At 47.7% G+C, this 21,392-nt stretch overlaps 1 protein-coding gene across 1 annotated transcript in view; it reads right to left on the bottom strand.

The window, feature by feature from the left end:
* Positions 1-21,392, bottom strand: part of LOC142586158 (palmitoleoyl-protein carboxylesterase notum1-like) — a 62,283-nt gene that overhangs the window by 20,418 nt on the left and 20,473 nt on the right. The window contains exons 3-8 of the mRNA XM_075697411.1: positions 13,241-13,293; positions 10,504-10,599; positions 8,208-8,268; positions 7,669-7,727; positions 4,326-4,343; positions 3,301-3,403 (exon numbers count right to left, since the gene is read on the bottom strand). Of these exons, the coding sequence (XP_075553526.1) occupies positions 3,301-3,403; positions 4,326-4,343; positions 7,669-7,727; positions 8,208-8,268; positions 10,504-10,599; positions 13,241-13,293 (390 nt within the window). The remainder of the gene's footprint in view (positions 1-3,300; positions 3,404-4,325; positions 4,344-7,668; positions 7,728-8,207; positions 8,269-10,503; positions 10,600-13,240; positions 13,294-21,392) is intronic.

Below are 21,392 nucleotides of genomic sequence, written 5' to 3'. Positions count from 1 at the left end.
CAAACGAAAATGGTGGATTCACGTGCCTGGTGTTGCGCAAGACATACGAAGCCGGTTTCCTCTACCAGTTTTCAGTGAAAGCAGATGAGAAAGTGAACACGAGATCATCCAGGTTTCATTACAGAGCTTATAGCTTGTCCAGTGTTCAGGATCCAAGAGAATCACAGGAAGAGAACATGCCTGGTTCCTCGGTTCTGTTACATTGCGCACTCAAAGAAACATGCGCTTTAGAAAACGCTGCACAGGCACTAAATGAAATCGTAAATTTCATCACCTAATTGGCTGCTTAGAATAGCAATTAAACGAGCAACAAAAGCATGTACACGTTAAAGTATATAGTAGGGTGAAAACTAAAGCTAGCTCGTTTACCTCTCACAAGGTCGCTTTCATTTAAGAAAAACGTGGAGCCGACAGCGTCTTAATGTATGCACTTCTTTAAGCAATGTACTTACGTGAGAAAACAGACAGAAAAGAGCCAGCCGGTTGGTACGTAATGAATTGTGCATTATTATGAGAAGCAAACTACTCAAACTGAGAGCACCATTTTAACAGTGCAAGTTTAACGAGTTTAACAAAATCCAATGGCTGAATGAATAGTACGACGGCTATTATCTTGTCGGCCGAAGACAATAGTCACGCTATAAAAGCCAGCAAGCGCCATTTAGCTATTCACCACATGGCTATCAAGTTTTGCTAAGCTAATACGATAAGGAAGCACTAAATATGCATAGAGAAAACCCAGCAGTTTTAATTTTACTGATAACTTTTACCCCAGATCATATTGACGCTGTACTACTTGTTCTACTACCTGTTTACCTGTGGATTTACAGATGTTTATGTGGCATAGAATGTTTATGCAGAATACCCATCAAAGCAGATTGAGTTAAGGCTATCAGTGGCATGTGAGCAGGAGAAAATTTTGGTTCGATTGCAACAAACAGAGGTGATTTTTTCTACAAAAATACCACCGGTGTGGACGAATTGATTCCTTAATATGTTCATGCACGTTCGTATACGGTTTGCTTTTTTGCCTGTTAACTTCATTATCTTGTTAATTACTCCCCAGAAAAGTGGGAACAGAGGGGAGCTGGGAAATAGTATATCATTTCTCTGCTCAAGGCATTCGTAAGGAGGTCCATACATATTGAATTTTTAGCTGCGCCACTATCGCCTCCAAAGCCGGCAAAGAAGAGGGCTCGCGTGCAGATAGCGCGAGAATAGAACACACTAGCGGGCTCGCCCTGAGCGGCTACTCCCAAGATTCCGCCGCCATGGCAGGCCGGCCTAAATAAACGGTGCCAACGGCGGCTGCCTCTTCGCGCCACCTCCCGCAAATTGGTGACTGTGTACGACCGACCCCAGCCATTCCGGCGTCAGCGCACCGCACCCACTCTACCGAGTAGTGACTGTAGCCTCACGCGGTCTGGAAGACGTGCCGCGATTGTAAGGTGTCCGGGAATTCTACATTGACATGCCGGACATCTGGTTCGTCCAGGCGGACCGCTATTTCCTTCTCAACAAGGTTTCAGGCTCCGGCTGTCAGCTCCCGGCCCCAACGTCTATGCGGACTTGCGGACAGTCGTCCTTCCTCACTACGTTACCCCGAGCGATCACTCATAACAGCCCTCGCCATTTGAACTGTCGCGTCTTTCCGCGTCTTGTCGGCCCACATCGCCTGCGTCTACCCTTGCCGATCATCAGCATGCGCCGGACCCAGCATCAAACCTCTACTGGGTCCCTAAGCCTCCTCCCGAGCTCAAAGGCAGCTGCGCGACGACTCTTCCTAAGGAGATCACTGGGCCAAACGCGAGCGCTTTCAGCTACTCTACGGCCCGTCGTTGTCCTTCCTTCGAAGTTTCCACAAGCTGACCGCTTTCCGTTCCGGGGCACGTCACTCATCACCCATTTGCGCCTAGTCGAGCCACGGGCTCGACTAGGCGCAAATTTCACTTTTGCAGGCATCGCGATAACACAAGCACAACCTTTATGATGCCTTCAACGACCACCGCAACCCTGATGCTATTGGCATTCGGGATTTCACCGCAAGCAGCAGCAAGCGAGCTTTCCGATCTTATGTGCATGCACCTTCCGCGGATGCATGGCCTACAAAAATTTTGCAGGAGCAGTTGTACCATCTGGTTTCTTCAGCTCGAGAATCACGTTTAAGTCTACATCGTGAGTGCCCAACCCTTTCGCTCTCTCCAAGCAAGTCCCGAGTCACCAGATCGTCTACCTTTAGAGATCCGACTTCTACGGGCTCGAGCATCTATGAGAACCTAGGGCAAGTCATGATTTCGCACTACGGTACCACTGTGGCTGCGCCTCGCTCAGAACCTATGCTGTCGGTGCTGCCTGGTACATCTCTCCCGGACTACGCAAACTCGACACTACCAACAATGACACCATCTGCACACTTTACCTGGACTCCTTTACCTTGACTTTACCATTGGTCTTTATTTCAATCGCGCTTCCCAATAGAAGAGAGGCCCTGTAGCGTCGCGACTACCGCCTCCAAAGTCGGAAAAGAAGAGGGCTCGCGTACACATAGCGTGAGAATAGAACAAGCTAGCGCGATCGAACTGAGCGACCACGGTGTCGGCCGCTCCTGGAATCCCGCGGCGCCATGGTTGGCCGACTTAAATAAACCGTGGCAGCGACGGCTACCTCTTCGCGCCGCCTCCCACAAAGCTACTGCATGAGCACTGCAGGGAATGCGAAGTTGAACGATTGCGTGACTTTGTATCACAAAGGTGCTTGCGCTTATCAGGGCAGCTGCGTTGACTTGCGAGAGAAACAGCTAAACTCGTCATGAAAGTGACATGTAACAGCAGTGCAAGAATGGAAAGATGCTTTACGGATGCAGGGTTCCACAGGTCATGCGGCTAGTTTTGCCTTGCATCGTTTGAAGTATCTAGAATTGCTCCTAATGGTGACCATGCAACGCGGCATGCGAAACAAGGGACAAAAAACCAAAATGGTAACAATGACGCAATATCCTCGTTGCCTGCTTGCTTTTTGTCTCTTGTCTCGTGTAGAGCTCTGGTCGTCATCCTGACTGAACCGTTCCAACGTGCTCAAATCACCACTGTGTTACAATAAGTCAAAGCTTGCAGCACTTGATAAGGTCCAAAAATTTAGCATAAATGGTGTCATTGCGGATTTAATAACTTATGAAAGTGATTGACATAAGTATAGGTACAATATCATTGGAATATAGTACAAGTAAATCAAAAGTTATGTTGTGAAATTTTATTGAGAGGAGCACCTCCGTTTGGCGTATGTATGAGCTGCTATCCCTACCTGCTTCCGGCGAGCAGCAGCAATTTGCCTTCATAAAGTCCTCGTCCAAGCAATTCGCGGACGACAGACTGCAGAATGAGAGACCCCATAAAGGCATAGCCGGCTGTAATTAAAAGGCAAAGTAATTATTAAATGGACAATTTGAATGATGGTTATTTGCCAAAGCACTCATTCAGTTCCTTGTCAAGTACACAAAAAGCTCGTATAAACAATTATCAAGTCCTGAAAATGTCCGCTATTACTTCATTTTTGTGAAAAGCTTCTGCCATTTGGACTACTACTGTTGCCTCATCAACAGCCTTGACCAACACCGTACGATGTCTAGTAGTACGACTTTTATAACATTCTACCATGACGGATTGTAGTGCTATCTCTAGAACACCTAATCTAATAAATAGCTCGTGCTTTGATGCACGTAAAGCGCGAATCATTTTCGAGCGTTTTCTGCACACCATCAAACACTGACATTTTGATTCGAATACATGGGACAAAATAAGCAATTTACGATGGTACCTGTCATTTCAGAATTTTCAACAAAAGCATGAAATTCTCTACGCCAGCCGCAAAGTTGTAGCGACGACAACACGTAGCGATGTTTTAGTGACCTACTGTCCGTAAGCAGCCCTCCAGATTGCTATAGCATTCTATTCCGCGTAGCACTTCGTGCTTCAAACAAATGTACACTGACTTTCAAAACCAACGTAATAGCAATGTAGGGCATGTAGTGGCATATGACCGGAGGCAAATGCCAGAATAACCTTACAGAATACAGAAATTGCAGTAATAGCCGTAGTGGCACTCTTTTTCACTTGTTGCGTAGCCCGAATTGCATTATGCAGCATTTGAGCGAGCTAGGTACGTTAACTACGGCGACAACATAACTTTACGTAGCGCCGCAACATACTGTTCATATGCATGATGACACAACGAAACAAAACTGGTTGCTGTGCGGCATTGTGAGAGCTGCAAAAGGATTCAAAACAGAATGCTTATCCTACCTTGAAAAACATACGCCGAATCACCTTAGTTGGAGCTTCCCAACCCTATGTAAAAAAAGCAGAAACATTAATAAGCTGGTGGCACCTCTGAACATGACTCGCATGTTACGTGGCCCAGGTACACGAAAACCATTAAAAACCAAAGAAAAGGCAAGTATCATAGATATCCTGGGTCGATTTATGGTGCAGAATAAATGAAATCATCGTTGAATCATCGCACGAGCAATTTTTCAAGGTTGGTTTTGTTTGCCTTTCTTGAAGTGCTGACGCTCCGCCTACTGTAATGCACGCCATGCACCCGTCGCGCGTTTTTGAGAACAGAGCCTTCAAAATATTACTGATACATTTAATATACAAAAATGACACTCACAAGGTATAGTTTCTCAAAATGTTTGAAGATGTGATCACTGGTTACACAAAGCCTATTTAATAAAAGCAGAGAGGTTTCCCGGGATTAAGAATGAAAAACAGTGAAGTGAGCTTTAACATGCTCAATATCGATAATAGAGAATGTCTAGTCGTTTTTATGTACACGTGAGTGCTGGTGCACGTATGCACAGCCTATACAGAATACCTGAACTCGCAGCTTTTCACGCAACATATTTAAAACATCAATAGATCATTCATACTAACGTGCTTTAATACTAGTAGATAACCGAAGCTACCATAGCAGTCGACTTGTAACACATTGCAGCGATTCGACTCATTCGTAGTACGAAAGTTCATTTTGCCACCACAGCTCTAACCTAAAACCGATTACATTAATTTAAAAAAAAACAGCCAATGTGACCCCTACTTTGCTCGTACGTTGATTTCATCGCATGATTTCAAGTAGGAACAGTGGAAGGAATCCAGTGTAAAACAACGAAGCATAAATGGCAACTTATGCTGTTCACTTGATGGTACGTAAATAATTTTAATAAATTTTTAGCAATCGCCATGCAAGAAAGCACGTCATTTTAGATAGATGGGAATCTTTAGGTATTTATTTTATCTTTGTAGTCAAGGAAAACACTGACCATCCAAGACACCAGAAAATATGCAAAGCACGCACTCTTTGCGCAACTTAAGCAAGTCATGTTTTGCACTTTGAGAGCGCATACCCATTGTTTCGCGGGGCAAAATGTGCTACGGGAGTTGCCTATCACATTGCCGAATTACTGCGCCAACAAACCTATTAGGGGTAAGCGAGGTGCAGAGTAGGGGCACGTCACCGAGTGCCCACTGGTTCAAATGAGCACAAGCCGCACGTCGGCCTCACCTTCAGCTTTCTTCTGTCGTGATGCGCTTGGGAAGGTAGCCCGCGCCATAAATTAGCGCAGAAACCCTCGTGAGCAGAAACAAAGGAGGTTTCGACCATATAGGCAGTTTCCCATGTGGTGCCCGAAATGCCGCAATTGAAGTGGGGAGGCCTTCGGATTGGGGACAAACACCCCTTTCCAGGCGTTGAGGTTCCACAAAAGCCGAGCGCCAGGGCGGAAGCGCGCTTTTACATATTTTAGCGGTATAATACCCGGCGGCATCACTTGCCCCCCCCCCCCCCCCAGCCTCGGCGGATGCTCTTCAACAAGGCCTAGCGATAGAGTATCCGCCTCGGTTGCGGAAGGTACTCAGTTCTAATCCGGGAGCCGCAGGAAACCCATAAGTTCTTTTTTATGGTTAGATATGTCTCCTGGTCTGATGCTCGGCTTCTTATTGGGATTCACATGTCGAAAACGGGCCCACTAGAGATTTCATATGAGAGATGTGATCTCTGGTCGCCTCTTATCCAACAACAGACGGCCCTGTTGAAGAGCATCCGCTACGACTGTGGGAGTCAGGTGCTGCTACCGAGTACATACCGGTAAAATAGGCACAAGCGTGCTTCTGGCCTAGTGCTCAGCCGTTACCCAATGCTTGGAAAGGTGCGTTCATCCTCAACCCTAACGTGACTCTGCCTCAATAGGTGCCATTGGGGAAGCCATATCGAAAATTGCCGCCAAGGGAGCGGCCCTATCCTGCTTTGTGCTCTCGAAAGTTTTGACGCGAATTTTCCTTTCCCAGACGTATATCCCCTAGAGAAAGACGAATGCGAGGCCAGGGTACGCTTGAGCCATTTTGAACGAGTGGGTGCCCGGCGGCGTTGGGAACTGGACCCACACTTTGCGCAGCCGAGGAGGCGCTCTACATCAAGACCATGTAGCCGGCTCCTAGCGCTTTCTACTAGAAAAGTACACATATTTAAAATGCCACATCGACAACATCAGAGTATTCTCATAGAAAAGCGATTTACATGGTTCGTTTCACTGTCACGGGACCCTATAAACTAAAACCATTCCAATACGTTTTATTCCAATGTCCTGACTCCAATGTCACGTAACCACCGACGCAAGCATCGGGTGGTAATCCGCAGCGCTGTTTGAAAAGCCCAATCAAACACTCTCTTGGTTCATAAAGGGTCACTTTTTTCTGCTCTCAAAGCGAACAACATTGCCTAAATAATCAGTTTTTTCTTATCTAATTGGCTGACAAGAGGCGAGGAGCTTGCTCGAGTGGAAAGGGCCTCGATGGGGCCGAGCCAGCGCAGTGAAAATAGATAACCGGACGAGGAGTGGTGCCGGCGTCTGCGATTGGTCCGCTTCCCCTTACTTAACTTGCTGTGGCCGGTCGAAAATCACGGCAGCGTGCAAGAGAAGGTTAATAATTGCGCTAAAGGAATTCTCAAGAAAGAAGTTCGCTGAGCAATATTGCATACGTGCTGAAAGGGCTCGCTAAGGTTGTACTGCCACGTAAATATGTTTATTATACACAAATAAGTGCATTATCTCAGCAGCTCCGAGTAGCTAGTGTCTGGGCAATCAGCGCGCAGCCACCTTCTATCCTTTCGGAACAGAGCAGTACACAGCTATTCAGAAAAAGGTGAGTTTTGTTCGGCATATTAATGCATCTTTAATGCCTACACGCTACTTTGACGCGATGAATTTTCGTGGTTTTGTGACGTGGCGTGACAGGCAGGCGATGTGGTCGCAGCCCGAAATCTTTTGCCCAATAACAGAGGGCAAACAACGAAAAGGCGTCACAAAGAATTAGGAAATCAGAAATAACAAAGAACTAGTTGTCTCTTGTTCGGTATAATAATGCCTGATCACTGTGTATACGTCATATCAGATGGGGGGCTATCGCAGTTTTCGTGACGTCGCGTGGCAGACTTGCGTAGTGGGGGGTGCCCTAAAATTTTTTTGATCAATCGTGGAGAGCTGATTTCAGAATTGGGATAGAAAAGTTTGGAATAGCGTCACGTTCTAGCACCTATAAAATACATAAATGCGCCAGCATGCGAATGTATTCAACTCTAACCATGCCAGCACCGGTACTGGACTAAAGAACTTACTCTCAGTTTTTCCATTTGTCGCTCCGCTCCATGCATCGCTGGAACAGTAAGGCACCAACCTGTCAGAATAATAAGTAAATGTTTAAACCAGCTTTCTGGATCAGCGCAAGGAATATGTACAGTGTCCAACATCTACACTGTTTAACTGAAATTTTGAAGTGCCACATTGTAGAGGGATGTGGCCAACTGCACATTGTCTTTAATGACGTTTGATTACTCCGAAGAATTTTGTAATGCTAGTAGTTTGATAATTGCTTATTTATTTATTTCGTCTGTGCTAATTAGCACAGAAGAAATAAATATACTAAGTACTCTGAATCGCACTCAGATTAATTCATAACCGAGTCGGGCTGCTGTCATAAAGCACCCTCATTCATCGCTTCAACTGTAAAGCATCGTACGAAAAACTGAACTGGGACTGCTCTGTCATTCATGCTTGCTTTCGCTTCCTTAGTTTATTCACGGCACATACAATGTGTAAAATTCCACAGGACAATGCAGCTGTCATTGACAGAAAGTAAGCATAAATAAGAACTCACACGTGGTTTGCATTCCACCAGTATTGGTTTTCTTCTCTGTTTGCTGACAGTATACCACCAACTGAAAGATAAGAACGAGGATAACGTATATTTTAGTCGTTGCGATTTTCTTTTGACAGCAACTCATTCGAGTGCGACGTTCAACGGGCATGGACGTAATGTTCACACACCTCGCGTTCGGGTCTGAGGGCGCGGATTTTTGTGGCAAATATTTCGAGTGCCATTGTTTTAGGACACCTCATCCTGATCATTTCGAGATAGCGCTACGGCTCGTTTACCAACGCTATTCGGGAGAAGGAACCATATTGAGGACTTTGCCTATTTTTGTTGCACAGATGTAGCGTTATTCATCGTTTCAATATTTAGAAGCAACCAACATTGTGGGCTTCAGCAGGTGGCCCACTGAGACCGACATTACGTTTTCGACAGCTGGAAAAGATCAAAGTTCTCAGCACGGTATTCCGGCCCCTTTCTACCCTCGAATATGTAAGAACGTCGAACTTTAACGAAAGTTTACCTAAAGATCTACGTAGATCTTTATATTGAGCTGATACGCAAGCTTCGGTTGTTAAACAGGAGCCTGCCTAATCAGTTATAACTTCGCAGTTGGCATTGAAACGTCCGCGGTACCTGGGACGACATACTTTCGTTTTTGCCCTCATTATGGCAGCTGGATAAAAAAGAAAGAAAGATATGGTCTGCCGCGTTTATCGAAAACAGCGAATTGTGGCCTGCTTTCGACAGCCGCCTCCTCATGCGCTGAAGCCCTCAGCTCACAGCGCCGTCCATGGGTGGCTGGACACGTGCCGCAGTGCGTTTTTTGCTGGGGAGCGCACCGAATAGGACGGCTGAGGCTAAAGCTGCGAGTGCGCGCAATCTCGGAGGCCATGCTTGCGCTCACCCCTTTTGCAGCTCGTCTGACGCGGAAGGTAGCAACTTTTTTTTTCTCATCAAGCGGCCGTGGTTCTGATAAATGAGGGTATCACTACAGCAGCTTAAACCGAAGGAATCTGTTCTTCTGCCGTCAATTTATTCTGTATTCCTGACAAATGTATTGCCAACGCCTCCCTTTCTGAACTATCCCTTCCTGAAGCCAACCTGTTCTCTTGGTTGATTGATATCAAGTGTCGCGCTGATTCTATTGGAAATTATCTTGATGAATATTGCAAGCAATACTGAAAGCAAGCTAATCGGCCTATAATTCTTCAGTTTTTTAACGTCTTCCTTCTTATGAATCAGTATAATTTTGGCATTCTTCGAGCTCTTTCGTACACTTGAAGTCATAAGGCATTACGTATAAGGGTCGCTACTCTTTCCTGTATATTTCCGCTAGCTTTGATTAAATCGACCGTTATCCTATCTTTTCGTGCTGCTTACAGGTCAGTATAGAATTGTTCTGCTGCTTTCACGACATCATCCAAATTGCTGATGACATTACCCTGCTTAGGTTCCAGTGCCTATATCTTGCCTTGGGGGGTCCTATGCCAAGCTTTCGTGAAATCAATTCTAGGGTCCTACGTGCTGTAACCCCGATGTTATTATGAGGCAATATATGATTATGAGTGTGAGACTCCAGATTCAATTTGATCATCTTCAACGTAACCCCAATGCGCGGCACACGGGCGTTCTTACATTTCACCCCCATGAAATAGCGGTCGCAGCGGCCTGGATTTGATCTCGCGACCTCGTGCTTGGCAGTGCAGCACCAAATCCGCTAAGCCATCGCTGCGGACGCCAAGTTTTCATGTCACTGATTTCATGCTGCGTTCATTTTTTACGGCTTCCTCAATGTTTCCCCACGTTGTAATTTCTAATATCCCTCACTTTCTTCGTGTTGACCACTTTTGAAAGTTAAGCGACTTCTATCTGATCTCTTAAATTGGACACTTCCATACTTTACCTTTTGGGGTTTTACGCGCCAAAACCACGATATGATTATGAGGCACGCCGTAGTGGGGGACTCCGGAAATTTGGACCACCCGGGGTTCTTTAACGTACGCCTAAAGCTATGTACACCGGTGTTTTCGCATTTCATCCCCATCGAAATGCGGCAGCCGTGGCCGGGAGCTTTCATACTTTAACAGGGATAGCATTAGCGCAATACTGACCAAAATTAATTAGTACGAAGCCAGGATATGGCCCTTGCACGGCGCGCCTAGTTTATTGAAATGTTCCTCGATCAATGAGCTTCGTCCGTGCGCCAACGTGTGCTTCCTTTTCAAAACTTGGCAGGAACTAAGTGAGAAGCGAATGTAAAAAAATACATTACCGCATAACGGCAAGCACTGCTACTTACCCTGGCGGCTATCTGGCCACTGTAGAGATGACATGAGTTGGCGGGTGCGCATCCAGCGGCCCGCGCAGCTTTTATCGTCGTAGCAGTGCCAGCCCCCTGCACGAACATTGAACCAAGACGCTCTAAGTACTCATGAACTAAAATAACAATACGAGATTCTTCTTTCACGTGAATCTGTCAGTAAATAAATCATTCCCCTCTAAACCCTGAAAAAAAAATACCTGACCTATGGAGGCGCTAGCGTTGAGTGTTGTTGATTCCTTTTGACCTCTTGATGTTCTTAAAGGAGCACAAAAAACAACGGTACATGAACGGTTTCGCACGCCTCCAGGGCCGGCGCTCGAAACAGCGACCTCGTGCTTACGATCAGAGTACCATCGACCGATCAGGCACCGGGGCAGGGTCAAATAAGGAAGACAGGGGCAAGAAAACAATACAGACCCATGGGGATGACGCTGATCATTCCGCTAGCAAACGCGGTATGGACCGTATATCCAAGATTTGGTATTTCTCTAGAATTTGCGATAGCTCACCTGACGCATTCAGCACAGGCGCACTTACACGTCACAACGACCCTTGTCGTTGAAATGCAAGATATATTTATGAACCATTTAGCACTTCTGCGCGGTTGAATGTGAATGTGCGGCGCCTATGCAAAAAAAAAAAGGACGGTGTTTGCAGTTGTAATGCATTCAGTAATACAGCGAGAAGACAAGAACTTATATATATATATATATATATATATATATATATATATATATATATATATATATATATATATATATATATATATATATATATAGATAGATAGATAGATAGATAGATAGATATATATATATACACACGAATTTCATGACCTGCGGGAATCGGTGAATGCGATGGTTGCCGGCGGGTGTCACCAAGCTCTCAATATCGAGACACTGCTGGTCTCGTGGCGCAGGTGTACATTCTGTCAGAAAAGTTCCGAGACCGACTGTTAATTCCGTTTCTAAGATATTTAAACTAAAAGAATTGGTGGTTTGATCTCGCTTCGTATGCTTTCAAATGACTCATTTCCTTGGAAGGGTCACTACGTAAAATCGCAGGGCTTGTTTAGCAAACCACTATTAGGTCTGTCTGCGCATTTCATTGGACAACACAAGTGACGTCATAAACACAGACCCCGTGCAGAGAATAAAGGTTCTGCCGTAATCTGCAGGAAACCTTTTAGTGAGACATCGAACATGGCCTTGCAGGTTTATTGACTGAACACTATCTAGAAGCCGTGAATGTGAACGACACAAAAAGATTTGGTAGGGCAGAGATGCGATGCAAGACGATCCCGCAATTGGCCGCCCTCTAACGTGACATATCACTGCAAATGTGAAACGTAGGGCAGCTACTGCCTGAAAATCACGGCGCCACTGTGCGTATATCAGACGATTTGAAAGTTTATGGTTTCACTAGATCTCAAGCAACGAGTTAGGGAAACGCAAGCTCAATACAAAAGTCGTCCCTCGCACTGGCATACGAACAAAAATAAACCAGACAAACAATTGCTGCTGAGCTTTTATAAAGTGCCAGAATTATCCCAACATTTATATTGAGCATCTCTGAAGATGAAGCCTAGTACTACGTATGGCTTTCAAACGAAGTGATATATAGCTGAATGGCGGTTTCCCGGCTCCCCTTCCTCCAAACAATTGAAACGACTGCCATAATAAACAAAGAGAATGTTGGTAGAATTTTTTGCTACTGTAGCCTTTCGGCAGCTGAAGGACATAAACCAAAAGCTCGCAGGGACGTGCTAAAAAGCTTCCGTCAAGGGATTCGGCAGCGCCGTCCTGATTTCTCATTCGATTATGGGTTCTTGTTGCACGACCACAGAAGGCCCCAACCAACACTGCTGTATGAGTACTGTTGTGATCGGCCGTTCACCCTGCGACGACCTACGGTCACGGCTAGCGTGACTGTGGGCAACGGGCCGACGGCCTCGTCAAAATGGTTCTCAAAAAGTATTATTTATAGCCAGCGCGGGAGCACCTCGGTCAGTGGACCCTCGGTCAGCACCTCGGTCAGGAGAGGCTTTGGCAAATAGTGCAAGAATACGGCGATCACTTGCCAACCGTCCAAATTGGCATGTCCACTCCGGTGACGGCGTCAGTCGACGAGCGGAGTCAGTGGACAAGCGGAGTCAGTGTACGATCCCACTTTCCCCGTTTGTGCCCCGTGATGTGCGTGCTTTTCCGACAAGGCTCCCTTAGGACGGAAACGGCAACAGACCTCCGGATTGGTGGGACCTGATGTCATAAGTCTCCTGACGCCGGATTGGTGGGAATGACTGATCAATGACCACGCAGGGCATAAAAAAAAGCGATGGACACCTGGAATGATCGGCTGCTACAACTTCTTCATAAACTTTTTCGCACTACTTTGCATTTTCTGGCAAATTTGTAAATGTAAACTTGTTTGTAAAACGTGCTGGATATAGGGCCCAGCCCCACGTTCACTTATACTCCTCCACGATGAAACTAGATTCGACATCTTCGGACCCCCTGCCACAACAGTAAGTACTGGCCAAAGGCAAAGTGTTTGGTATGCGGCAAAAAATTATTCTCGTTAAAAGATCAGTGACTACCAAAGCAAGTGAGCCATAATGGCCCGCATGCTGAAAATGATTAAAGGACATGATATCCCCAGTTTCAGCGTAGATCACAATGCCATGCGAATGTTAACGAAAGAAAGCTTTTCAAAATACCTTCGAGGAAGAGAATCCAACGCCGATTTCCAGGCCTTTTCCGGATGTAGTACCTGCGAGAGAAAGCGGTCGAGTGAATATAAGTGAGCAAGGCGCAGCAAACCGTCATTATATACATACACTTATAGATATCAAAATTCCACTTCAGGCGAACGTGGAACTAATTTTACAAGGCACCATGTCGGAACAGTAGCGCTCTCGATTCTGAGATTCCAGGGTAGTGGCGCTCGTAGACTACTAGGAAGTTTTTTATAGCTGTATTATCACGTTGCTGCTTGTCCCATCAAAAAGAAAAAAAAAGCCTTTAGCACATCATCTACAGATCTTTTCCAGCTGCGCCCGTCTGCAATATGACAAGTTATTGAGCTAGGAAGGCAACGTTGTTGCGAAGGTGTTCCGGCAGGTTGTCACGTTACTTTTCGTGCACTTTATTTCGATAGAAATCCATCGAAATAAAATGAAAACACGTCATTGGTTAGCTATGCGGTTCTACAGAAGAGGCGAGGTCAACATGGAAGCAAAGTAAGCAGTTTCGAAGGCTGGTCCACTCGCGTTGAGCACGCGCGCCGGCAGGACACAATTGTAGCATCGTTCAGTGGTCATGTGATCTCAATATTTTGTCTGTTGCTAAAGAGCTTGCACGCTCATTGCACCAAAGAACACGAATTTCGAGCAACCCATGCAAGTGCGACATTTTAGCTAATTGTTATATATGCGGAAGAAAAAAATTCTCACAGCCGTAAGGACCTCATACCTCAAATCTATCAAACACTGTCAATATCAATCAACACTGACCGAAAGACAGAGAAAAAGATACGCATAGACACGAACATACTCGAGCTACGAAGGACGATGTAGTGCTATCGATGCTTTGTTTAATGACGTTGCTCGCATGTCTCAGAATGTTCGAACGCTAGCGCAGTGAGATTTAAAAAAAAAAGTAAACCGAGGTGTTCGAATGAAACCGAAGTACTGTGCCGCCACGTCTTCAGGGGCTAACGATGAGACGCTGGTTCCAATCGTACCGCGAGCGAATAACTCGATTACGAAAATTAACGTTTGGAAGACGCGGATACTTATTCGTATTTAAGGCAGAACATGAGGCGGTAAACGGCACATGATAAACTCTTGCACGATAAACGGCCCAAGCACGCTCGAATTCAAGCATGACTCTGACAGCACGCATAAGCGAACATGAGGCGACATCGTCGCACTTTAGAATCGAGAGGAACGAAACCAGACCTAGAAGAACAAGCTTGCGTTGTAGATGCAATTGGTAATCTTGGGGGGCTGCTCTAAACGGAAGGGCCAACGCGAGGTGCAAAGTACGTTGCGAACGCCTCCTTCGCAGCGTATGCACAAGCCCGAAACTTCTGGCACAGGCGTTGGTGTATCGTCCGTAGGTCGACAGACAGCTTTCGGCGCCCTGAGCCACACTACGGCATTAGATAGCGCGCAGTCCTTCGATGGTGCGGCAACATGTAGCACTTGCCCGCACGTGCGCGGTTCCCGAACGGGGCACAGTGCAGAGCTTCACGAGTCCGCAGCGCCTGACATATGCGCTATCATGACGCACTGGTCTTCATATACCTTCATGACGGATTAGGATCTTCGAAGACGGCCGCAGAAACAAAGCCACGCGCATACGAAAAGCCGCCAGCTGCAGGGGACCCCTGGTTTGCCGAAGTGGCAAGATGAGCACCCCTAACAGTCCATCTCATTCTGTTTTACTTGTTTATGTATTCACTTGTGCCGTACACGCATTACACAAGAGTTGCAGGCCGCACATCGTGGCAGACCGAAGGAGGCGGGTAGGTGAAGATGGCGGAGGGGTGGGGTGGGGGGGGCATCGCAAGAAGGGATTCGCATTCCTGGATGTAGCGAGGCCTGTCGTTAAGGCGACTCGCAAGATCTATGGCCTTCGGCCGGCGCCCTGAGTCAAACGAGCCGCCGCGCAAACAGGGCGCACTGTCCGTCCGCCGCCCTCTCTCGAGCTTTGCCGCGTTCGCCCAGTTCTCGTCTCCGATGGCCGAGCAGCGCCAGATCGGAATCGCGCGCCCTTCCGCTCTCGCTGCCGCATCGCGTCAGCTCGCAAAAGTGCCGCCCAGGCACGGCACGAGCGCAGCGCGGCTTCGAAGCATCTCACCGCCCTCTCCCACCCACAACGTCCCCGCTTACTTGTGGAGCAGTTTTGAGAGAGGGCGCGGGAAGGGGATTGCTCGTTGAAGGTGGGCAGAAACGGGATATGCTGCGCGGTTGAGGAGTGGCAAAGTTGGTGTGGGCAAGGAGGGCGAGAAAAAAAAAGGGAGAAAAAAAAGCAGCACGTCCTTCCGCGCCCCGCAGAGTCAGATCATTGCCGATTTACGGTGATTTACTGCCCGTGAAGAAAGCCAGCACTGAGGAGCCGCACGAAAACGGCAGCAGCTATGGGAGGAGATCGCGTAAGTCTCACCGCATTCCACCGAGTTTTTGCTCTTCATTCACCACTCGAGGCGCCTACTTTTCTTTTTGTATCTTTACTCGTCACCGAATACGCAGAGGGAGATCTCAGCACATGACATGCCGGACGCTGCGCACGCTACTCGCTTGCGCTTGCGCTGGCAAAAGCTCCAAGCCGGAGCCAGGGGGAAGAATCGATGGGCTCTTGACATGGACGGCAGTGCGCTGGAGTTTTCTAGCGCAATCAAATTTGGACTATCTTGAGTGTAGCACTCGTGTGCCACCACGTTGCAGTGTTGATGAAGGATGCTGCGCATCTTGTTGCTAGCGTGCGCGCGGTTTTACAGCTGGTCTGAAACACTATTGCACAGAAGCGTGCGGGCTTTCCACGGTCACCGAACCGTATTCGGACAAGCGAGCAATTACAAACACGCCACTCATCGAAAACTGAGCAACAGACGATACTACACCATATGGTGTATTACCCCGTGTGTGTGTATCCGGCGAAGTATCAGAGAGTTGGCTGGGTTCTCGGTTACAATATATAAAAAGCATGGGGTTGTGTCCTAGAATATCAGCTTTTAGAACATACCACTATGAGCATTTCTTTCAGCACAAGCTAAAGAAGCGGAAAAGAGCACGACCCACACACATTTCCCGAGTGTCTTTCTTTCCCATCGTGTCGTCCGCAAGCGGAGTAGTATGCTGTACAGCTGAACTACCCTAAAGTAAAGCACTGAGCCCCGTCAGAACGATGCACTGTGCTTGAATAGTGGAATGTGAAAGCAGTAGTACTATCGTCTCTGATTACTTTAAGATGCGCCTGTTCACAGCGACCTTCTCATCCAATTAGACGCGTTTGACGCGCGCAGTTGGCAGAGAAAACTGAAATTTGTCAAAAATATGAAACAGCACTAGCCATGGCTAGTGCTGGCTAATGGAATGCATTCCACTACAGCGCGCAGTCGTACAGGGGTCCAGACACCTGTCTAGAACGCAATCTAGGTTAGTTTCACTGTTTGTTTCTCCCGATTGACAATTGTTCGCTGCAAAGCGTTACGATTCCAACAGGAATATCTTGACCAGAAATAGTCATAGAGAGCACGCATGAAGCTTCGGTTCAACATCACTGTTAAGAAATCGCGTGGCTTCACAGCCAACGGCCGATTAAGACAAATTAGTGAGATTTCCAAGACTCGTCGACCTACATATCAATCTCCCATATTACATGCTGAGCACGGTAAAGCGACGCGTGGAGCTAGGTTGTTACCCAGCCATTTCGAATTAAAATTATCTGAAGTAATTTAAGGACATGCACCTGGTTAGTGACAGATCTTCTTGACATTGCCCAATAAAACCGGTGGCTGATTGTCCTGGTGCAATTCTGCTACGTACTGGAACCGGTGGATGCACGTTGCTACTTCTGTTTGCCGACAAGATGTCGCCGTTGAAGGATTGGCGATTTCAACACATACTTTGAGCTCATTTAAAATTCATCAGCGCATTGTTAATGTTCTATAGGCACAGGCATCTTGTTTCTCGTCTTCTTTCGTCTTTTGTTGCTGTGATCAGTACTCTCACGGAAGGAGACTGAAAATTTGCAACTTGGCGGTTAATTTTCGTGACATCATTGCTAATCGTCATCAGTCACAGCTTTGACTCAAAACCAGCGTCGAAAGACGTAGTTAACTGTGCGTAGCACAGCGATGATAGCCACCGATAGTCACGTGGCCTCAAAACCGTTCATCTATAGACAAAAATCCATAAGGATGCGAATGACTGTAATAGCTCAGCTGCAAAATGCTGAAACCGTCTGATAGCCACGCACATGGTATAAACAACGTATACTTTCTTTCTAGACACTGCCTGAATTGTGAGTGTCTTCGTCACCTTCGCGATGTCAAACCGGTGGCTTTCTGCGAATCGGAATCGCCGCTATACTGCGGGTAGTATAGTATAGCAGCAATGGTTAAGAGGAGGAACAATGAAGCATTTCTTTTACAAGAGAGAGTCTTATTTGTCAGCCGAATGTTGAAGGAGTTAAGCATTCTTTCATGCATACAGCAAACCACATCCACACTGGTGCACTGCAGTCCAGCGAGATATAAAGAGACGGTGCTGCTGGCAGCGACAGAACCATATGTAACTAGGTTTCCTTTCTATTTCGTGAAGCGTCGCGAATTCGCTGCGCTAAAGTTGAACGGGCCTATCTCCGAAACGCTGTATGCCCTGACGCCTTCATATTCCATGCACCTCAGTAGCCAAGACATTGGGTTTTTTTTCTGCTAAAGAGCCACCGCAAAATCAGGCGACCAGGTGCGGGTGCATCTCCCGGGCCTCGGGCCCGCCGTTGCGTACGATATGAAGTCCCCACACGGGAACACGAATTAAAAGCTATAGTGGCTACGGCGACGTTCCCTTGATTTCAGGGAAAGCAGTTGTACTCCGCACCGACGCCCCGTCACGGTGGTCCGTTGAAGACTCAAACCCTAGCTAATCGCTTTCTGGCGGCACTCGCGAGAGATCATGGATTCCGAAATTAGCAGCCGGGCATTGCAGCCGAAGAGTAGCCTTTTTTCCCCATCGTGCTCCACATAAGCACCTCGATTGGGGACGTCTGTGGACTTCGCCAAAAGTCCTTTAGGAGCATAAGCCTAAAACTCACACAACGCATCTCGTCGATGTCAGTCTCTCGAGGTGCTGCGGTTCGAAACGGTTCGCCCGTGCATCCTTTAAAAGGTGCACGCGCTCTTTAAACCCACACTGAAGTACGTTATCCGCGATTCCTTCCATTAATGCTCGATCAGAGCATTAATGAACCTGTCCATACAGAACAACAGAGGAGCACGCGCTCCTGAGGCTAAAAATGTTTGTTCGAACTCCATTGAACAAACTGGCACTAACGAATACACTGTCGTCACTTTCGCCAAACTGAGCATGAAAGCAGAACAGATCTCGTGCAGAGAGGGTGCACTAGAAGAGATAGCACCCGAACGCTGCCCTGCAACTGTAAGCGTCCAAAGGACAGGGATAGCTTGGCAGTACAGTCGTCCAGCAATCCCGAAGCTCAATGCGTTTACCGAAAGCACGTGCGAGAGTTGCGCGGAGTATACGCACTGAATTGGAGAACCTCAGTGTACCCTTTGAATGTATCAGGGCAAGCCTGCTTGCGCGGGAGCGTTTGTGTAGATGTTGCGACAAAAGGAAACGTAAAGATGACGCCAAGTGGTAAAGTGACACGCAGACAATGCATAAAGGTGCCGCGCTGCCACCTCCCCCAGACCTCCTTCCCCCATTCCGCGTGATGTCCCTTTCATCGCACGCTTCTGCAGCAGGGAAACGCAGACAATGACGGTGAAAGAAATCAAAGATAGAGAAAAATGATTCCGTTTCTTTTGTCTGTTTTCTGTGACGATATATAACAGAAAATCTGGGTCTGCAAATAAAAAAATCTGCTTTGTCTGTCTGTCTGTAGAAAAAATTTTGGGGAACTAAAATAAAAAGAGATTAAAATGCCAAAAGGGGAGAGGGGGTGGATTAATGCTACTAAAGGAAAAATGTGAAAAGAAGGGAAAGGGAGTGCGTTAAAACACGAATGTTGCAGGAAAGGCGTCGCCTATACGTGTGTCTACGGAAATGAGAAGATGGTGATGCTCCGAGAATACCTTAGCAGGTACTCATTTCAAGCTACACGATGCTAAATGTTACAGAAACACGCTTAGAGTGCGTACTTGGCCTTTTTCTTACGGCAGAAACCTGCCTTGAAGAAGAGGCATTGGAGCGGAAACGTGGTAAGCGCTCTCCAAGATCGTGAATAGTTTGTGTCAAAATTAGGCTGCAAAACCAAAATGACTAAGCTGATCCGGAGTGTGCATGAGTCCATGCACAGAGCTCAACATTCTGAACCTGCACGAGCAGGGAACGTTCCTGAACCTAAAATACCACTCATACCGCAACAGCTTTCGAGCCAGCGCCACTGTCCTGTCATTCAAACCCACGCCGTGAAGGCGAGGCTGCAGTGTTCACTCCCTATAACGCCCAGCCTACCTGCCCGCTGGTAAACGCATTTGACCGCGGGACAAACCGGCGCACCAAAGACTAGTCTTCGCGAACGGACTTGCCGCAAGCGTCTCTCTCCTTCTCGCCTCTAATTCGTAATGTGTGAATGCAAGGCCAGTGTGTGTGCGTGCGTGCGTGCGTGTGTGTGTGTGTGTGTGTGTGTGTGTGTGTGTGTGTGTGTGTGTGTGTGTGTGTGTGTGTACACACTCCTCTTGAAGTGAGGCAGTGGCTCGGGCAGCGTGGTTTTCAGTGCGACGCGCGAAGGAATCCCTGCCGCGCCACCTAGCGCGGCGGTGGTGGGAGACCCAAGGGCCACTCTCGCCTTCGGCACCCCTCAGCCCCCCTCCCACCCATATCGAAGTCTCGGGGATTGTGAGGAGTACGAGCCTCCCGCTCCTTCCTCAGTCCCGGGGGGGTGTTCGCGGCAGGTGCGGCTGCAGGCAGCAGCGGCGGCCACTCCATTAGGCCCATTGTCTCGTCGGGCGGCCGAGCAAAGAGATGAGTGCGCGCGTTCGCCGGCGGTCCCCTTTGAAGCGCGAGCGGCGGCTCCCTTTGATCGGCGCCGCCGCCTTTGAAGTGCGCCGCCGCCACCGGCCTTGGGTGCTCCGCACACCCCGGCGACGCCAGCGCGCCGCTCCCCGGGCCGGCCGCCTTTCCTCGGCAGCCACGCGAGGTCCCGCTACACGGCTCGCCCGCTCTGGCCGCGTGTGCCGTGGGTGCCGTCTCGGCGAAGACGCCCGCAGCGCGGGCGCGTAGTCGCGTATGAGCAGCCGAGAGAGAAGCGCTTTATGCGACTCCTCCAGGAACGGCACGCGCTTGGGGCATCTCGAATTAACGCCATGCTTCAACGTAGTATCGGATATAGAGAAAGGACGAAAATGGACACGCTCGAACGTTCGCGGCGAAGTGCATCCCCCTAAAATCCGACATCATTTAGAGCACGTATATTGCGCGTCTACTGCCCCGGCATCGCTTTGTGCCGTATTCGAACGACGAATTTCGTCGTCACTTCAAGCCGCGTTTCAGCGCACTCATTTGCAGTAGCTCTGAGGGAGATTCACCATGCTCGTAGTTGGTGAGAATTACCGGTACTCGAAACGCAACTTCGGTATCGCGGCGTCCACGTTTAGGATTGGTTGGCTGCTGCTTTCGTGGAACATTCCGGAGTGCAATGCCAGTGTGAATCTCTGCCCAGACATTATATACAGTTTGCATCGTGCAACCTGCGCTCGAACGTTTTGATGCTCCTCGACCCTCTCAAGTTTTTCGATCTTTTTAGTGAGTTATGTAACACCCTTACTTTAGCATAAATGCGTGTCATAGGCCAATGAGGCGTAAATCTACGATGCATAACTCCAAGGAAAAATACACATAGTATTTCTTGTTGCAATGCTAACAGTTAGACTGCTTTTTATACAGGTAACTCTACAAATAAGAAAAAGGAAAGGACAAGGGAGGCGAGCATGAATCTAGGAGGACGATGCAAATGTCACGTTTAATTTAAAGCATTCGAAGTCGAAAAATCGGAGTGTCATCAAGGCGGTTTCTTGTTTGGGGTGTAGCCCAGGGGAACGGGAAAATCGATATATGTTGCTCGTAGCAAACGCTTCCCGAGAGGTACCTACATAAAAAGCTCTCCCACGGCACCTCTAAT

Source organism: Dermacentor variabilis, chromosome 6 (assembly GCF_050947875.1).
Source record: "Dermacentor variabilis isolate Ectoservices chromosome 6, ASM5094787v1, whole genome shotgun sequence".
Taxonomy (NCBI): Eukaryota; Metazoa; Arthropoda; class Arachnida; order Ixodida; family Ixodidae; genus Dermacentor; species Dermacentor variabilis.
The sequence above is the reverse complement of the archived record's forward strand: the minus strand, read 5'-3'. Positions and strand labels throughout refer to the sequence as shown.